A 20,454-nucleotide genomic window follows, 5' to 3' on the forward strand; every position below is an offset into this window, starting at 1 on the left:
ACAGTAGATTACTGTTTTTGTGCTTATTTTTGCATTAAACTTTAAATGCTCCAATAATCAATGTACAATTATGCTGAATTCAATTATACAGATTCTGTGTAATTGTACAATTATGCAGAATTCTGTGATTCTGTAATCAATGTACAGTTATGCTGGCCATACATGGCAACGTAAGACTTTCTTTCAACCCACCAAGAAGGAAATGAGATAATGCAGGAGAAGTTGATAAGGTGCCATAGATGAATATTACAGAATCGCAGAAGAGTTGAGATTTAAAGGGACCACTAGAGGAGGGTCCAACTTTCCTGCTCAGTCACAGACACCTACAGCAGGTTGCTCAGGACCATGTCCTGGCAGACAAAAGATGGCTTTTGAAGATCTCCAAGGGCAGAGACTTCACAACCTCTCCATGCAACCCATTCCCGTGCTCCATCATTCACACAGAAAATAAGTGTTTTCTGGCATATGAACAGAACCTCTTGTGGTCCAGTTTGTTTCCATTGCCTCATGTCTTATCACTGGGCAATGCTTCTGATATAAAAGAGGACTCAGTCCTCTTTGCACCTTCCCTTGAGGCATTTATAGGCAGCAATAAGATCTCACCTGAGCCTCCACTTCTCCAGATTGAACAGTTCCAGTTATTTCAGCCTCTCCTCATAGAAGAGGTGCTGCATTCCCTTACCTTTGTGACCCTATATATATTTATATCATAGAACATGAGAAGAAAAAAGAAGTTCTACTATATATATATATATATATATATATATATATATATACACACAAACACACTTTCTTTATGTAAGCTAATAATATTCAGTATATATATTTTGTTTCAGTATTATCTGAGGACACTCCAGATTTGAGTAGACAAAAAGAAGGAAGAGAGATCTCCAAGAATCAGTGTTTTAGTATACTGAATTATCACCAGAAACTCTAAGGGACAGGATGGGTATTCCATTATCTTCCCCCATATTCTGAGCTCTTAAAACTCCAGGTACTACCATAATTACTGAAAAGTATTATATTTCCTTACAATATAGTGTTATTTTTCTCCAAAAATAAAAATAAAAATCTGCAGATGGGCTTTAGCTGCACAATTCCCACTGACATTAATGGGAGTAATTTGCCTAAAACCCCTATTCATTTTTTAAAATTTCAGAGATGGTTTTTAAGTGTAATTTTCTGAAGTGTAATTTTCTAAAAAACACATAATGTGTTGTTGCATTTTATTATTCAGTCTGTCTGAGGTTCATTCTGATCTTATCTTTCCTCTTCTCAGAATTTTCTCTAGATAAAAGAAAATCTGCAGGAAGAATGACAATTAGAGAGTATAGACATGTCAGCATCAACATCAATTACCTTCTTGCAATCCAGGAATGCAAGTAATATTTAGTCTGTGTGAGGATATAATTATGGGTAAAACTGGACTACATCTACTAGTATTGATTAAAACCAATGTGCTGAGGATTTTCTAGAAATAATAATATGTTGTTTCTACCATTCATCTTAGAAGGACAGATAAGGTAGCGTTACAAAGGAAAAAAGAAGTTCATGATACGAATATTAATCAGCTGCATCTGCCCTTTTGTAAAGTATTCAACTATATATTTTAGGAACACATTCATTCTACCAGAGATTTGATGAAAGGTTGTTAAAAATGGGTACTTTATTACCCATGTAAGAAACTAGAACATAGAATTTTTTCTTTTTATTATTGAATCTTATTATTGAAAATTCAAGATTAGCTCAGTATATGATTGTTGCATTTCAACTATTTTTTTAAAAATGAAATATAAAGTAGAGCTATATATGCTACAATAATAGCAACAATTCATTACTCTCCCCCTACCATGAAGTAGGCAATGTATTGTAAAGCTATAGTTATGTTCTCTCAGAGTCAGTGTTGATAGGAAGTAACTTTGAAAAAAAATATATATATACACACGCATATGCAGAGAGCTGCAATAACTATTCAGAAAACATCTTAAATTCTAATCTAGCTGATGTGTATTTTTAATTATATTTCCTTTTTTATTAAAAAAGTAATAAATCTTCCCTGTGCCCAACTTATTACTGATACTAGTAGACACAGCTAAAATAGTTTTGTTTTTTTTTTTTTAATAATAGACTACAAGTAAACTGTTTTACAAAGATTTCCTTGTATCAATTCAAAATTTCTGTCAGTTTCTCAGTCTGTTCATTATGCTCAATTTTAGTGACTTCTTAATAGCAGATGTTGTATTTCTAAGTTTTGCACACAAAATCTGCCAAGCTGCCAGTTCCATGGTTGAACTTGTAATCCTTCCTGGTAACTTCCATATTGGCTACTAGCTTCTTTCCTAGTTTCTGAGAGGTTGCATTTAGTTAATCTAAATAGAGGAGACTCATTAACTCTAAATAGGTATATTATCAAAATTATTACATGGAGATATGATGTACTCATGGAGAAATGAGTACCAAACAAAAGACTTCCATTGTATCCTATCTACTAAAGTATATATCACGAAGCAGTACTTGGAGAGAGGACAGATGCATTCGAGCAATAAATCTGTTCTTTGGTTTGTTATTAACAATGAACCATCAAGAGAAATGATTTGAAAATATTAAGGCATGGAATGTGTTTGAAGACTTGGTAATTTTTATTTCTTTATTTTTTAATGGCATGACTTATTCACGTTTCAGTTATAGCATGAAGGAAATTATATAGAGATAAATGGGAGAACTGCACAAGGAAAACTAAACTAGTTAATGCAGTGGTTTCTCAGACCTTTAAAATAAATCTAAAAAAATCAATTGCAATGGGATTGGTCTTTCACAAGTTTTAGGTACAGTTTGCTGTACTACAGTAATTAAAGTAATACACTTCAAAGTTCTTGTTTATTCAGTAGAATTTTATCATGTAAAAAGCAATGGTGAAAATCAAATGATTTAATATGTAAATAATGTTAGATAAACCAACAAAATTGAATATATTCTGTTAAAATAATGCAGTATTAGTTATGTATTACTTGCATTGATGTATGAGTACAACATCTAGAAAAGAATAATAGAAATTAATAGCATTTCCATGAACTACTCTAGAGAATGGAAGATTGTGCTGATGCCTCAGAAAAGTGGTAGGCCTTATTTCTCCTTCAAAATTACACTTTAATTTATAGGTTGTTCATTAGAGGTTACAAACCCATAATTATAGGTTATGCATTAAACTGATAATTTTGTTTTGGTTTGCTTTCATGGGAAGAGGTGAAGTATAAGGAATAAGCTTGTTAAATTTTTATCATTTTAAATTAGCTTTTTTTTTTTTTTTTTTACTATGTCCTTAGAAGGAAAGTTCAAGTGCAAAAAAAGTTTTTTGATAGAATTAACAATGAACATTAAACAGATGTGAGTGATATCATGTGATGGTTAAAGAAATAGTTAATGCTGCTATACTTAATTTGGAAAATATGAACAGTCTGTACTGATATTTAACAAGCTACATTAAATGCAAACTTCGAAATACTGAAGAGCTAAAGAGACAGTTCAAGTGAAACAATTATCACTTGCTCATTTCCTGGGTCACTTTCAACAAGGTCAAATAGAAACCTTCTTTAATTATTAAAGTTTGTAAGATCTTTGTTTTAAATGTTGTATTTAAGGCTTTAACCTTCCATGTTCTTAAAAGTATCTAAGCATAGCCACATCAATGCATAACAATCGAAGTAGGCATAATTAAGACATCTTTTAATTAAGGTCTCCATTTTCTTTGTGTGTCAGGCCTGAATAGAGCTACAAAAAACATTCAAATTTTTAATGGGCATGTTAACATTTGTCCTCGTTATTTGAAAGCCAAATAAAACCACTGTGGAATTTGTTAGTTTTTAATGAAAATCAAATCTGAAACTGAAAAATATCAAATTCTCCTATTTTTTGGTTGAAAGAAATTGAGCATAGTGATGGATGTAGTACTCACCCGATAACACTTATCATGGAAGAAGTTTTGAGAAACAAATAGAATGCCCTGAGCTTGGACTACTTAACTGATCCCAACAGTAAATAAAAAAAGGAAAAAGAAAAAGAAAAAAAAAAAAAAGGTAAAAATAACACGTTATGCATATAGTAATCTAGACAGAATTGGAAACATCCCAGTGTAAGCACGGCCTACTTGAGCAACAGTAATCTGCAGGGTAAGAGGACAGAAGCTTATAAGATATTTTTTAATTACAGAATCACAGAATTTCTAGGTTGGAAGAGACCTCAAGATCACCTAGTCCAACCTCTGACCTAACGCTAACAGTCCCCACTAAACCATATCCCTTAGCTCTACATCTAAACGTCTTTTAAAGACTTCCAGGGGTGGTGACTCCACCACTTCCCTGGGCAGCCTGTTCCAGTGTCCAACAACTCTTTTGGTAAAGAAGTTCTTCCTAACATCTAACCTAAAACTCCCCTGGCTCAACTTAAGCCCATTCCCCCTCGTCCTGTCACCAGGCACGTGGGAGAACAAACCAACCCCCACCTCGCTACAGCCTCCTTTAAGGTATCTGTAAAGAGCAATAAGGTCGCCCCTGAGCCTCCTCTTCTCCAGGCTGAACAAGCCCAGCTCCCTCAGCCGCTCCTCGTAGGACTTGTTCTCCTGGCCCCTCACCAGCTTCGTCGCCCTTCTCTGCACCCGCTCAAGCACCTCGATGTCCTTCTTGTAGCGAGGGGCCCAAAACTGAACACAGTACTTGAGATGCGGCCTCACCAGAGCTGAGTACAGGGGGACGATCACCTCCCTAGCCCTGCTGGTCACACTGTTCCTGATACAAGCCAGGATGCCGTTGGCCTTCTTGGCCACCTGAGCACACTGCTGGCTCATATTCAGCTGACTATCCACCAATACTCCCAGGTCCTTCTCTGCCAGGCAGCTTTCCAACAACTCATCTCCCAGCCTGTAGCTCTGCTTGGGGTTATTGCGCCCCAGGTGCAGGACCCGGCACTTGGCCTTGTTAAACTTCATGCAGTTGACCTCAGCCCATCGGTGCAGCCTATCCAGATCCTCCTGCAGAGCTTTCCTACCCTCGAGCAGATCGACACACACACCTAACTTGGTGTCATCTGCAAACTTACTGAGGGTGCACTCAATGCCCTCGTCCAGATCATCGATGAAGATATTAAAGAGGACCGGCCCCAGCACCGAGCCCTGGGGGATGCCACTAGTGACTGGCCTCCAACTGGACTTGGCTCCATTCACCACGACTCTTTGGGCCCGGCTATCCAGCCAGTTTCTAACCCAACGAAGCGTGCGCCAGTCCAAGCCAAGAGCAGCCAGTTTCTTGAGGAGAATGCTGTGGGAAACGGTGTCAAAAGCCTTGCTGAAGTCAAGGTAGACCACATCCACAGCCTTTCCCTCATCCACCCAGCGCGTCACTTTGTCATAGAAGCAGATCAGGTTCGTCAAGCAGGACCTGCCTTTCATAAACCCATGCTGACTGGGCCTGATCGCCTGCTTGCCCTGCAAGTGCTGCGTGATGACTCTCAGGAGGATCTGCTCCATGAGCTTCCCTGGCACTGAGGTCAAACTGACAGGCCTGTAGTTTCCCGGGTCTGCCCTCCGGCCCTTCTTGTAGATGGGCGTCACGTTTGCTAGCCGCCAGTCAACTGGGACCTCCCCCAATAGCCAGGACTGCTGATAAATGATGGACAGTGGCTTGGCCAGCTCCTCTGCCAGTTCTCTCAGTACCCTTGGGTGGATCCCATCCGGCCCCATCGACTTGTGCACATCTAAGTGCCGTAGCAGGTCACTAACCAGTTCTTCATGGATAGTGAGGGCCACATCCTGCTCCCCATCCCCTTCCACCAGCTCAGGGTACTGAGTATCCAGAGAACAACCTGTATTGCCGCTAAAGACTGAGGCAAAGAAGGCATTGAGCACCTCCGCCTTTTCCTCATCTCTTGTAACTAAGTTTCCCCCCGCATCCAGTAAAGGATGGAGATTCTCCTTAGTCCTCCTTTTTGTGTTGATGTATTTATAGAAACGTTTTTTGTTATCTTTAACGGCAGTAGCCAGATTGAGCTCCAGATGAGCTTTGGCCTTCCTAATTTTGTCCCTGCACAGCCTCGCTGCATCCTTATAGTCCTCCCTAGTGGCCTGCCCACTTTTCCAAAGATTATAAACCCTCTTTTTCCTCCTAAGATCAAGCCACAATTCTCTGTTGAGCCAGGCTGGTCTTCGTCCCCGCCAGCTCGTCTTTGGGCACGTGGGGACAGACCGTTCCTGCGCCATTAAGACTTCCCTCTTGAAGAGCGCCCAGCCTTCCTGGACCCCTCTGCCCTTCAGAACCGCCTCCCAAGGGACTCCACCAACTAGTGTCCTGAGCAGCTCAAAGTCAGCCCTCCGAAAGTCCAATACAGCGGTTTTACTGGTCCCCTTTCTGGCCTCGCCAAGAATAGTGAACTCCACCATTTCGTGGTCACTCTGGCCATGACAGCTCCCGACAATCACATCCTCCACCAGTCCTTCTCTGTTTGTGAAGAGAAGGTCTAGCGGGGCACCACCCCTGGTAGGTTCACTAACCAGCTGCGTCAGGAAGCTATCTTCCACGCTCTCCAGAAACCTCCTAGACTGCTTTCTTGGGCTGTGTTGTGCTTCCAGGATATATCTGGGAAGTTGAAGTCCCCCACAAGAACAAGCACTGACGATTTCACAACTTTTGTCAGCTGCCTGTAGAACTCCTCATCAGTCTCCTCATCCTGGTTTGGCGGTCTATAGCAGACCCCGACCAGGACACTAGCCTTGTTGTCCCTGCCGATCCTAACCCAAAGGGACTCGACCTTGTCATTCCCAGCCTCAAGTTCTACAACATCGAAAGACTCTCTAATATAGAGAGCCACACCACCACCCCTTCTGTGCTGCCTGTCCCTTCTGAAGAGAAATTGATACTTTGGTTTGTGAAAAAAAATGGAGCTAAGTCACAGACTGAGTTTTGCAGATACAAAAATCCCAAGGGAAAAACTGTTGAAGAAAACTGAATCAAATAAACCTAATATATCTAGACATATACTTGTTTCTTCCTGTGGTTCCTTTGCAAAGCCTTCAAATGAAAAATTTAAAGCCAATCTGGAAAATAAATAATGAAGAATTATCTTACATATTGTAATAAGAAATACTTTTACTGCAAGATAATACAAGACATATTTCATGTAAAGTGCAGATAGATTGCTTAACTTGAATTTCTTGGTAGCATGAGATCAGAACAACTCATACAGAAAAAAAAAAGTTATAATTTCATCAGCTACGGGTTTTATCCAAAATATAGCAGATTTGTGCTCAAGCTGCACATATATTGTCAGTAATTTTTTTACAGTTCAAGACCACTATGACGGTTAAACTGATCAGAGTTTGATCTGAATATATAATTAGGGGAAAATGGTTTTCTGTGGGGATTTATTATTGCATCTCTAATGTGAAATGACTTGTAAAAAAATACAAATTTGTGAACCATATTTTTAGCAAGGATAGCATGTAAAATAATGATAATGGTATAAGGTTATAAGATAATGGTTAATGATATAAGAATTAATGTTAAATAGTATGCATCCATAAATAAGTTGGCTTTTTATATTCATCTTTGCAAGCAAATGACTAAAAATTGCAAAGTTTCATATACCATTTTGACATGACAAGAAACTGATCATGCAGTGTAATGTATATCTACCTTGAATTTTTCGGAATACTGGATGCTACTAGAAAAAGGCACAAAAAAGGAAAGTCTCTAGAGTCTGAAACTAGATACATTTGATGGAAAAAGAAAGATCTTCACAAGAAAGTAAAATATGCTCTTAAAGAATGCATCGCTGTATTTTGTTATGTCACTGATTAATCTTCTGAGCATACAGGCCCTCTCCTCTGTCTCCATTCTTACAATAAAATACTCTCGAGCCAGAACCCTGAAAATCACTCTTTCATGAGATCTTATTAAACCTTTCTATTTCACAGAAATTATTCTTTCCTCAATTCCACTTTTGTTCTCTGCATTGATTCAGTAGTCCTGAATCAATATCACTACATGAAGAAGCTATTTTCTGGTACTCTGGAATTCTCCACCTCATCATTACTTACACTTGGCCTAATACAGCCATAGTCTTGTTTACCACTTGATCACAAGTGATTTCTGCCACCTATGGAGGCAGAGTAAGAGAAAATTAGGGTGGAACTGGATTCATTATCCCTAATAGTGTCAGACACTTGCAACAAACATGCTCTAACTTTAATTATGAAGTGGAATCTTATAACTGTGAAGTTATTATTCAGATCAGGTTCTTATGCTGTTAATAATAGAGCAGAAATTCTAATAATAGAGTTTAAGGGAAACTCTATTATAAACCCAAAGTGTTTTCAAAGACAACCAGAGAAGTATTGCAGAGTTTCTAACAATCTGATTGTCATTTCTCTGTATTGCTTCACAACACATCTCACATTAAATGATACAGAGTCCTACTGCTAGTAGGACTTAACAACAACAAAAAATGCAAGATGCAACATGATAAAAGATTTCTGTAGAATATTAAAAATATTACAATCGTTACAGAAATTTGGATTAGGGCAAAAGGACAACTAATATTCTAAATGAATCAAAGACAAAAGAAACATTTAAGAAATAGTCATGAAGTTTCAAGAGCTGAGATAATATTTGTATTTGCTAAAAATGCAAGAAAAAGACTCACAACAAAATCCAAGCATTTTCAGTTTCCAAATTAAGTTAAAATAGTTACTGTCTGGAGTAAATGATTATCTCAAGGCTTTTGTTTATTTTGTTTTCAAAGGATGAAACACATCCATAAATGAAAATAAACTTTAAAAAATATTTTTTTCAAAAAATAATGAAGACAATTTAACCTGTGAAGAAAAAAGTGCTAAAGCCAGTGAGACACATTCCTAGTATTGAAATTTGATATTTTTTTTCTGAACTTATTTTTCTGTCACATGAGGTAAAAGAATGAAAGTCTTAGGGATGTTTAAGGACATAGATATTGAAAAGATAGGCAGATGTATAGCCAACTTAGATGTACTTAGTCTGGAGCCAGTTTAAAAGGTGTTATTTTACATGATTCTTAAGAACAGGTGATTCTTAATTTAGAATATATCACCTTAGATGCATAGTATACTACTGTTTAAAAAAATGTTTAAAATGTGTAATTCCTCTCATTTAAAAACAGAATTTACCTAGCTAATTAGAATCAGAGAAGTGAAAACGAACCATAAACTAAGTGGACAATTACTTAATTTAAAAAATAAGTCAGTGTTTTACATCCCATTTTGTCAGCAAACCACTAAAGCTGATTGCACTTGTCACTGCTATATGCCATGTTCATTTAATATTTTTATATTGTTTTTGCATATTATTTTTCACATTATAACCACTGTATCCTGCGGGGCATGACTTTCACTTTAATGAACTATGATGAAAAAGGTTAATAAAGATAACAGCTTACACGTATCATCATCTTCTAGGTTATGAAATTAGTTATTAAATCCTTGGGAAAAATGACTGAGAAGAAGAAGTGGAAAAGAATAAAATAAAGTTTGGCTGACAGAAAAAATGTTAAGAGGTTGAATTATATATATTGCAGTCTTGAGGACCTGAAGAATCAGAGTCAGCAAGGAAGGTGTCGAAAAGAGCTGGACTTCATAAATCTCTGTAGGTATATCCACGTCAAGTATCTGGCCTCTTGGATCTTAGAAATACAAGCAGCAAAAAGTTGAACAGGAGGCAAGCATCTCAAATTTTACATACAAAAAATCTTGTGTTTTGTTTTGCTGTGGTGGAAATTTGTGATTTGACATTGTAATATAATATGAAAAATCTATAATCAACAAGAATCTGAAATTGTAGCTGTTGACAGCATGATAAAGATAGTGTATAACACTGTTGTCTATTTAGTGGCTAATCAGAAATCCTTTTCCTAGATAACAATGTGTCCAAGTTGAATACTGTAATGTAAAGGGTAATTACATCACCCCCATGTACCATTACTTTATATTTCATTCTTCGCTTCCAAGTTGACACATTAAATTAAAAAGGCGATGTTAATTAAAAGCTAGATGATACATGTGTATCTCATCATCCCTTAAAATAATTGGGTGAGATTAATCATTTCCACAGTGGTGATTTTCAGTATCAGGAACACAAAAGAGAAGTACAGCAAGAGTACAACGGTAAAAACCTTTTCTCCCTTGACCTAACCCCATAGACTTCTTGACTAAAAGTTTACAGCTAGATATTGCTATTGAGTTAGCAATGGAAGGAATCATCAGCTAGAAAAAAAGAATTTCACACTTGCATTAATTCTAGGCTTTGACATCCCTTTCTTCCCCCACAGGGATAGACTATTTAGAAGAAGGAATGTAGAAAACATTTTAGAGAGATTTTATAGGCAATCTTCCTATGACTTTTTAAAAACATATTTTGAGTATGTAGTGAGAGGTAGAAAATCAACTTATTAATATACCATGATTGTAATGAGATTTTTTTTCTTAAATAGTCATGCCTTCTAAATGCTAGTGCCCACAGGAAAAAGTAGATTAGAATGCAAGATATATTAAATCCTGAGAAAAGCAAAATTAAAAACAAACAAACAAACAAAAAGTTCCTTAAGACTTCTAACTGTGGTTACATAAATAATTGGGGAGTGGGGGGAGCAAGTCCTGTTACTTAGATTAAATCCTGGAATTTGCATAGGATGTAGATAGTACATTCAGGGAACCTAAGGAGAAAGAGAATTCTTGTATTACGTTAGAACTGGGAGCCACATTGACATGCTCAAGAGCTCTGCTCTCAGTCTTCAGAATTCACTGCTGCATCTTACTGCAAAGGATTTCCCCACTACTCCTCCCCCGCTCTAGGACAGAGGATTTTAAAGGATCAAGTTTTATGACTTCTCAGAGCCTGCAGGCAAACAGCATTTCCAGATAAGCACTGTGAACTATAAACCTCCAGTTGTCTGGGGACTAGACCACACAAGAAAAGCTCAGATTATTTTTGAATCCTCAAGTACTACTTTCTGCCTGTATCTTTCTTCACCTGCCTGTATTTTACAGGTGCTTCACTGTAACACAGAATACACTATTAATTGAGGGAGAGTATTTTCTAATCTTTGGGCAAAAAAACTGTGTGGAAAATGTATTCTATGCTTTGTGCTTATACACTTAAATTTGTCTTTAATAAACCAGGGGAGCATGTTTATGACATTACATGTTTTCTCTTATTTTGTTTCATTTCAGACAAAGTCATTATTTCCCAAAGACCTCCACACTGGACCTGATTCTGTTCTTACTCAGGCCTCCATTAATGAGAATCAGAGTTGAACTGGCTAACATAACAGCAAACAGTGACTGTCAGACAGGAGGGAGACAGAAAGGGGAAGAGGCAAGTTTTTTCACAGGAAGATTAAAAAAAAAAAATTAATCCAGAGAAATAACACAGAAAACACTGATTGCTGTGCATCTGATTCTGATCCCATTAACACTTCAGCAAAACAAAGTCAACGCTGGAAATAGTTTTAATTAATACAGGAAGCTCAGTTGTTAAAAGGTGCCCATAGAAGGGGTAAAAACAAAGCATGTCTCTTTCCACCTGCTCAGCTGGAAAAAAAGCTCTCTTCTGATGGAAACTCCTTCCCTACCACATACACAGGCTGAATTCCAAATATCTTCATTTCTTTCCTCACCTCATTACACCCTGATACACCTGAGCTTTGCTCCTCCTTCCCCTGCCCACCCTCCCGAGCCAGTGGTTGCACTTTAATAGGTGTTATAACCCTGGCTGTTCTGAATATAGTGGTCTTAATTCCACAAAATCAGAATCAGACCTGAGTAAAAGGTATTCAGGTGATTATGACTATATTAGCAATCTTCACTGATTGTCTCTTGAGACTGAAAATAAAGAATTCCCCACCTGTAATGATATCATATACAATGAGGCACTGTTATTAACATTACATATTCTTCTCCTTCCCCAATAACCTACCTTTCTTCACCTGGCTTGCAGAGGAGAGATGTGTGTGCATGTGTTAGATATGCAGACTTGGCATGCTCTGCAATATACATATGAACGTACAGAATATATCTCATATTTCTTGGTCTCTGGAAATGGATCAGAAGCTGGCAGTAAACGTTCTGTTGGCTGCCTTCTTCCTGTTTGTACCTGAAAATCTCACCGCATACATTTTTTTCACTGAAGATATTGCATAAACATTACTTTCTCTGTCAGAGCCATGCAAATCAGAGGAATAAAATTCATTAGGATGCTAGAAATACTTCTAACGATTTCAGGTGGGAATCTAAGTATTAACAAATTGCTTACAATACCCTCAGCAGCAACACAAGCAGACTCCCAAATGGAAAGTCCCTTACAAACTTTTTCAGTGTTTTGACTAATACAGAACCGAGGATTAACTGGCACAACAAGAAATGCACATGTAATTGAGACATAGCCTAATATTTTTCAGTGTCACTACATAAGGGTAAGCCACAGCAGTTTGAAGATGCCTAGAAATAAAATTTTCAAGAGTGTTTTGTAATAGTCTTTCTCCATTCCAGTTCAAGCAAACGACAATAGATTATACTATAGAAGAAGAGGCAGAACTGAACTGATGTCTAGTTCTTCAGAAAAATAAAATGTATAATCTACTTCCAGCCTGAACAGTCCAGCTGCTCTTGAGCCCCAGTTTGACTTCCAAGAATGAGACTTCTGGTGGTCACCTTGTCCAACTCACCCTTTCCATATGCATAAAGTATTTCCCTAGTTCCAAAGTCTTTTCCTTATGCATTCAGACCATAATTCATTTAGACTAAATGCCTACTTGTAATTTCCATGCATGAGGAGACAAATTTGTTCATAATCCCTTTTAAAACAACAACAAAAAAAAACCTTTATGATTTGGATGCCTACTATCAACATGAACACGATTATTTTTTTTCAAGATAATACCCAAATATTAACTTGACAGATAAACAACAAGATTGTTTTTCCCTGCAGTCTGACATTTGGAGTTGCTGTGGTTGGAATACTATCCAAGTCAAATAAATTCCCCTTTACAAGAGCAAGAGTGATTACTCATCTTTTTTAATCTGCACACTCTTAAACTTGTATACATACTGCTTCATCAAAGCAAATATGACTCTGCTGATATTCATTATCATCTTCAATTTGTAATAAGTATTCTGCTTGCATAACAATCTAGCATTTGAAACCCTTTAAACTAGGTAGGAAGGGGGATGGGGCTGAAGCTAGGATTGTTGGGGCTGTGCCGGGGGGAACGATGGCAAGGCCGGAGGATAAGGCAATGGCCCAGCTGAAGTGCATCTACACCAATGCACGCAGCATGGGTAACAAACAGGAGGAGCTGGAAGCCATCGTGCAGCAGGCAGGCTACCACTTGGTCGCCATCACGGAGACGTGGTGGGACCAGTCTCATGACTGGAGTACTGCAATGCCTGGCTATAAGCTCTTTAGAAGGGACAGGCAGCACAGAAGGGGTGGTGGTGTGGCTCTCTATATTAGAGAGTCTTTCGAGGTTGTAGAACTCAAGGCTGGGAATGACAAGGTCGAGTCCCTTTGGGTTAGGATCGGCAGGGACAACAAGGCTAGTGTCCTGGTCGGGGTCTGCTATAGACCGCCAAACCAGGATGAGGAGACTGATGAGGAGTTCTACAGGCAGCTGACAAAAGTTGTGAAATCGTCAGTGCTTGTTCTTGTGGGGGACTTCAACTTCCCAGATATATCCTGGAAGCACAACACAGCCCAAGAAAGCAGTCTAGGAGGTTTCTGGAGAGCGTGGAAGATAGCTTCCTGACGCAGCTGGTTAGTGAACCTACCAGGGGTGGTGCCCCGCTAGACCTTCTCTTCACAAACAGAGAAGGACTGGTGGAGGATGTGATTGTCGGGAGCTGTCATGGCCAGAGTGACCACGAAATGGTGGAGTTCACTATTCTTGGCGAGGCCAGAAAGGGGACCAGTAAAACCGCTGTATTGGACTTTCGGAGGGCTGACTTTGAGCTGCTCAGGACACTAGTTGGTGGAGTCCCTTGGGAGGCGGTTCTGAAGGGCAGAGGGGTCCAGGAAGGCTGGGCGCTCTTCAAGAGGGAAGTCTTAATGGCGCAGGAACGGTCTGTCCCCACGTGCCCAAAGACGAGCTGGCGGGGACGAAGACCAGCCTGGCTCAACAGAGAATTGTGGCTTGATCTTAGGAGGAAAAAGAGGGTTTATAAGCTTTGGAAAAGTGGGCAGGCCACTAGGGAGGACTATAAGGATGTAGCGAGGCTGTGCAGGGACGAAATTAGGAAGGCCAAAGCTCATCTGGAGCTCAATCTGGCTACTGCCGTTAAAGATAACAAAAAACGTTTCTATAAATACATCAACACAAAAAGGAGGACTAAGAAGAATCTCCATCCTTTACTGGATGCGGGGGGAAACTTAGTTACAAGAGATGAGGAAAAGGCGGAGGTGCTCAATGCCTTCTTTGCCTCAGTCTTTAGCGGCAATACCAGTTGTTCTCTGGATACTCAGTACCCTGAGCTGGTGGAAGGGGATGGGGAGCAGGATGTGGCCCTCACTATCCATGAAGAACTGGTTAGTGACCTGCTACGGCACTTAGATGTGCACAAGTCGATGGGGCCGGATGGGATCCACCCAAGGGTACTGAGAGAACTGGCAGAGGAGCTGGCCAAGCCACTGTCCATCATTTATCAGCAGTCCTGGCTATTGGGGGAGGTCCCAGTTGACTGGCGGCTAGCAAACGTGACGCCCATCTACAAGAAGGGCCGGAGGGCAGACCCGGGAAACTACAGGCCTGTCAGTTTGACCTCAGTGCCAGGGAAGCTCATGGAGCAGATCCTCCTGAGAGTCATCACGCAGCACTTGCAGGGCAAGCAGGCGATCAGGCCCAGTCAGCATGGGTTTATGAAAGGCAGGTCCTGCTTGACGAACCTGATCTGCTTCTATGACAAAGTGACGCGCTGGGTGGATGAGGGAAAGGCTGTGGATGTGGTCTACCTTGACTTCAGCAAGGCTTTTGACACCGTTTCCCACAGCATTCTCCTCAAGAAACTGGCTGCTCTTGGCTTGGACTGGCGCACGCTTCGTTGGGTTAGAAACTGGCTGGATAGCCGGGCCCAAAGAGTCGTGGTGAATGGAGCCAAGTCCAGTTGGAGGCCAGTCACTAGTGGCATCCCCCAGGGCTCGGTGCTGGGGCCGGTCCTCTTTAATATCTTCATCGATGATCTGGACGAGGGCATTGAGTGCACCTCAGTAAGTTTGCAGATGACACCAAGTTAGGTGTGTGTGTCGATCTGCTCGAGGGTAGGAAAGCTCTGCAGGAGGATCTGGATAGGCTGCACCGATGGGCTGAGGTCAACTGCATGAAGTTCAACAAGGCCAAGTGCCGGGTCCTGCACCTGGGGCGCAATAACCTCAAGCAGAGCTACAGGCTGGGAGAGGAATGGCTGGAGAGCTGCCTGGCAGAGAAGGACCTGGGAGTGATGGTGGATAGTCGGCTGAATATGAGCCAGCAGTGTGCTCAGGTGGCCAAGAAGGCCAACGGCATCCTGGCTTGTATCAGGAACAGTGTGACCAGCAGGGCTAGGGAGGTGATCGTCCCCCTGTACTCAGCTCTGGTGAGGCCGCACCTCGAGTACTGTGTTCAGTTTTGGGCCCCTCGCTACAAGAAGGACATCGAGGTGCTTGAGCGGGTGCAGAGAAGGGCAACGAAGCTGGTGAGGGGCCAGGAGAACAAGTCCTACGAGGAGCGGCTGAGGGAGCTGGGCTTGTTCAGCCTGGAGAAGAGGAGGCTCAGGGGCGACCTTATTGCTCTTTACAGATACCTTAAAGGAGCCTGTAGCGAGGTGGGGGTTGGTTTGTTCTCCCACGTGCCTGGTGACAGGACGAGGGGGAATGGGCTTAAGTTGAGCCAGGGGAGTTTTAGGTTAGATGTTAGGAAGAACTTCTTCACTGAAAGGGTTGTGAGGCACTGGAACAAGCTGCCCAGGGAAGTGGTGGAGTCACCATCACTGGAAGCCTTCAAAAGACATTTAGATGTAGAGCTTAGGGATATGGTTTAGTGGGGACTGTTAGTGTTAGGTCAGAGGTTGGACTCGATGATCTTGAGGTCTCTTCCAACCTAGAAATTCTGTGATTCTGTGAAATATTAAATGCTTGTTTGAAACAGAAAGTCTCCCTTACAATATTATCTACATAGTTGGAATGTGTGTCTGTGCTAGAAGTTGTTTTTAAAATTGACTTTAGAAAAGTTCTGCATTCCTCATTGTTGTATACTAAAATGCATCCCTAAGACCAAAAGTAGAACTGTACTAAACATTTTTTTAATCTAGACATATTGCCTCAGAATAAATAAATAAATGCCCATATTTTCTTTGCTTTTTAGAATACACTTTTGTGTCAAGTTTATTACTTTTTCCTCTTATTTTATATTCACCTCTATCAATTCTTTTCCTCTAAAGTTTAAATTCTTTTAAAAACACAAAATCTACTTACAGAATGTCGTTTACTTTTTCTGCATGTATGCTTATTTTCCATTTTGTATGTGTTTTTGAAATATGCATCATAAGTAACATAAAATTAGAAAGAGGAAATATAGACATATACATAAATGAATGGTATGTGTTCACATACGTATATGTGAATGTGTGTGTTATCTACCCCATAATTAAATTTGCAATTCTTATTACAGCCTATTTCACATATCAAATGAGAGTTATATCAGATGATTAGAAGTATTATTAAGGAACACCAATATACTATTAGCTCCACATATAATATTGATTTCACAGACTAACTGAGAAATGATGTTCACCATACCTCATCCACTGCCCTTGATTCTTTTCACAATATTCATGGGGGGGGAAGGGGGAGTATAGATAATTTCTCTCTCCCACAGCTCGTTCCATAGATAAACTACTACTTTCTCATTTTTTCTAGATTTCAAAGTATTTTTCTTGTAGTTTTACTTTGTTTAAAACTGATAGAGGTAAATTGATAAGACAAAGTTTCTGAATTTGCAAAATACTCAGTGTAAACACCTGTGTGCCTATATGGTTAAGCACATAACACATCAGGCTCCAGTTAAGGGGCTGTTGTATTCTGACGGAACAGCATTCCCCTAGAGGACACAAAGTTTTATAATAAAGTATAAACTTTTGCATTTTATTTTCCATCTGTTAGAAGCTTTCTACATGTTACGTACAGAGTAGGCAATAATGGGCTAATAGGCAAATATTTTCATCTTGTTTGAGCAGAACTCTGAACGGCTTCAGTTATGAGTTCCTCCTCCTTACACGCTGAAATAGTGTCACATGATCCAAGATATTGGATTTTTTTTTGCAAACCTAGGTCCAAGAGGAAATATCTTGGTATTTTATAAAATATATTCAGAAATTAAACTAGCCAGGATCTTGAAACAGTAATAGAAACTAACATTTATAGCTTCTAGCAATAATTTGAACTTTCTAGTTGAAACACCCAGATTCAGAAGAAGGGGGAAAAGTTTTTTTTTGTTTTTTTTTTTGGTTTTTTTTTAATGATCTTTGTTGTCCTGCTCACAGGCCTTAGAGTTCCACAGATGTTGGTCCCATGCCAAGTAGAAACTGAAAAGTTCACCAGATCTATGCTAGCTTCAAGCAGCCCATGGAGATTTGACAGCCCTTTTCCTGTCCTGTTACTGTACAAAACTACTACAGTAGTTTCCCTTTTAGCTGCTAGAAGAAGACCAGGATCTTTTAGATGAGAACTGTTCTGGGAGTCCTTGATTCATGACAGAAATGTGGCAGGTGGGCAAAATTTGAATGGCATGCAATGCTTGTAGCTGGGAAACCATTGCAGGAAACACTGGTATTACGCCACAGTTCAAATTCAGTACTGTGAACATTTACCTCATGGAGACAAGTTTTTGTTGATGAGATAACCTCACCTCCATGCTTCTTTGATAGGCAGTTCACTTGGTGCTGCTTGGTCTGAAATCCAGTGGGTACTGGGACAAGTCATTGCCTTAAGAAGATGCAGACAGTCTCTTTAGGAGACAACTTTTCCTTTCTCTATGACAGCATTTGTTGATGTACATACTCTCTAGTTTGTTGAACTAGAATAGAGCTAATCTCACTATCTTTGAACGGCTTCTGGGCTTCCAAATCCAAACAGCTCCTGTTCACTTGTCAAAGCAGGTCTATATTTCTGCAGAATATTACTGAAAAAGTTAATTTCTAAACACCGCTCCAATAAATCTAAACAAGACAAGGCTGGCATATAATTTAACTGTTAACCATGAAGCCCGAGTCAGAAGTGCTAGAGAATAATCAGTACCTTATGGCGTAGTCTTACTAGGGGCTGATAAGGCCTAAAGTTGTATCCTTCCTTGGCTGGCCACCCATCTGCTCCCAACAAAATGCATCCAAGAAGTAAAACAGCTGACCACCACATAAACATCTTTACAGGTCTGTTCCTGTCAAAATAAAATGTAAAAGTTCAGTGACAAACTGAAATGTTATTTTGGTACAAGTCATTTTCTTACAAGTATGGGTATACGAGACATCAATTGAGACAAACAACAATGAAAAAGCCTCAGAAAAGGCGAGGCATAATAGAAAAGCAACAGTAAAAAACTCAAAAATTTTTCCCAAATGAAGCAATAAAGATGATCATCAATGACATGGTCATCAGCTTCTTCCTGTAAATACAGGCTTCTCTGGTGCACCATTTTCATCCTGACAGATATTAGTATAAAACACGTATCATATATCTATTATCTTATTATCTGAAGTCTAAACTGTAAGCAAAGCTCTGTATTTTCTGTCAAATATTCTGAATGGATTTTTAAATCGCATTTCTGAAACTATATCTATTCTATATTGTGTCAGCAGAATATTCCCAGCCTATTAAGCAAACTACCCAAATTCTTGTCCCAGAATTGACTGTGATCAAGTGCAAAATTCAAGGTAGAACATTTGAAAAACTTTTCTTTGATTGGTTTTGATTTGGGGTTGTTCTTGTTTCAGAAATCCACAAATCATGGTGTGGATCTGAGCAGGAAAAGCGCTGCCGTGATAAACGCACCAGTGCTCTATAACTCATCAGAAGCAAACCCAAAAAAAAAAAAAAAAAAAAGAAAAGAAAAGAAAATGAGATTTTAAACAACCATGAGGTCACAGGACACTTTAGACAACTGCATAAAATACATTTGTATTAGTGCTAATGCCATTTAGTGATTTGTGTTTGTCTTTGGTAGAACTTGTTACAAATGCTGGTGTTGATACAGTTTCATATGCACGTCTGGCTTCATACCTGTCTACCACTACATTAGCAGTAGCAAGAAAAATATTGTCATCCTCAAGGGGACTTAGCAATAATTCTTAACAGATATTTCACAATAATGCAACATAGTGTCTTCAGCTGTGAGTACAGATGGGGTTCAACAGTTACTGTTATTTGCATAAACAGCGGCACCTTGTTGAAATCTGTACAAGAACACTAAAAGTCACACAATTCCAAGAAACCTATGCAACTTTATTATGATGCGTTGAAAACAGAAATAAATACTGTTTACATCCATTTTTTCTTCTTATGTAAAGCTTAAAATTGCTGACTGCTTCAACGTATTTCACCTTCATAAATCACCTGAAATGTTAAAAAGAGAAGAGAAAAAGGGCCATCGTTTTTATTTTACAGAAAGATGCCATCTTTAATGGTTGATACAACCTCGTTCTCCGGACAGAGAAATTAGCAGAAGGATACTTGCTTCTTTACAATCTATTAAACCAGACAGTTACCTGAAGCATTTCAAACTTAGTACTTCAAAGGAAGATTTTAAGAGTAAATACCAATAGTTATCCGGTCACTTGCATAGCATATGATAACTATACAATTATGTGTAGTTATTTATTTTGACTATTTCATCTGCTTGACGTCCATAAGTTTGTCACCCTAACAAACCAGGTTGAGCTAATTGAGAAGTTCTAGTATATTTGTAAACCAGGCTATCAAAACTATTTTCTGCTCTTCTGAACACAAAATTTATTTTTTTTGAGATAAAATAGGACTGGTTTGCAGAGCTAGTCCTACGTTACCCAGCTACAGTGATACCTTTATGGTGTGAACTGCTGGGACTAAAACTGAGATATTATGTACTGGTATTAGGAAGGGGAATGGACAACAGTCTAAAAGAATGCACAGAGCTATTGCTGAAATTAAAGGCCCTGAGAAACATATTCTGACATGTATGAGAAAATCCTTGCAGGAGACGCTGAAAGTATTATTGAGAATTTGTGTCAGAGTTCCTTCTGAGTAAAGACAAAAGCATTATAGCTCTGCAAAGGTAAGATGAGAACCGCGGAAGACTTACAACAATCATAGTCACACATTTTATAGTTACATATGGCTAGAGAGTTTCCTTTAGATGGTTCTCACTGAACCTACAAATACACAT

The 20,454-nt window shown here is 39.2% G+C and overlaps 1 protein-coding gene across 5 annotated transcripts in view; it reads right to left on the minus strand.

Annotated features, from left to right (window-relative positions):
- Positions 1-20,454, minus strand: part of FSTL5 (follistatin like 5) — a 428,524-nt gene that overhangs the window by 256,414 nt on the left and 151,656 nt on the right. For 4 of the 5 annotated variants that reach the window (XM_084517699.1, XM_084517702.1, XM_084517701.1 and 1 more), the window contains one exon: positions 18,336-18,474. The exons of the other annotated variant lie outside the window; for it this stretch is intronic. In XM_084517699.1, the coding sequence (XP_084373825.1) occupies positions 18,336-18,474 (139 nt within the window). The remainder of the gene's footprint in view (positions 1-18,335; positions 18,475-20,454) is intronic. 5 annotated transcript variants of the gene reach the window in all.

Source organism: Aythya ferina (assembly GCF_964211825.1).
Source record: "Aythya ferina genome assembly, chromosome: 4".
In the NCBI taxonomy this organism is placed as follows: domain Eukaryota; kingdom Metazoa; phylum Chordata; class Aves; order Anseriformes; family Anatidae; genus Aythya; species Aythya ferina.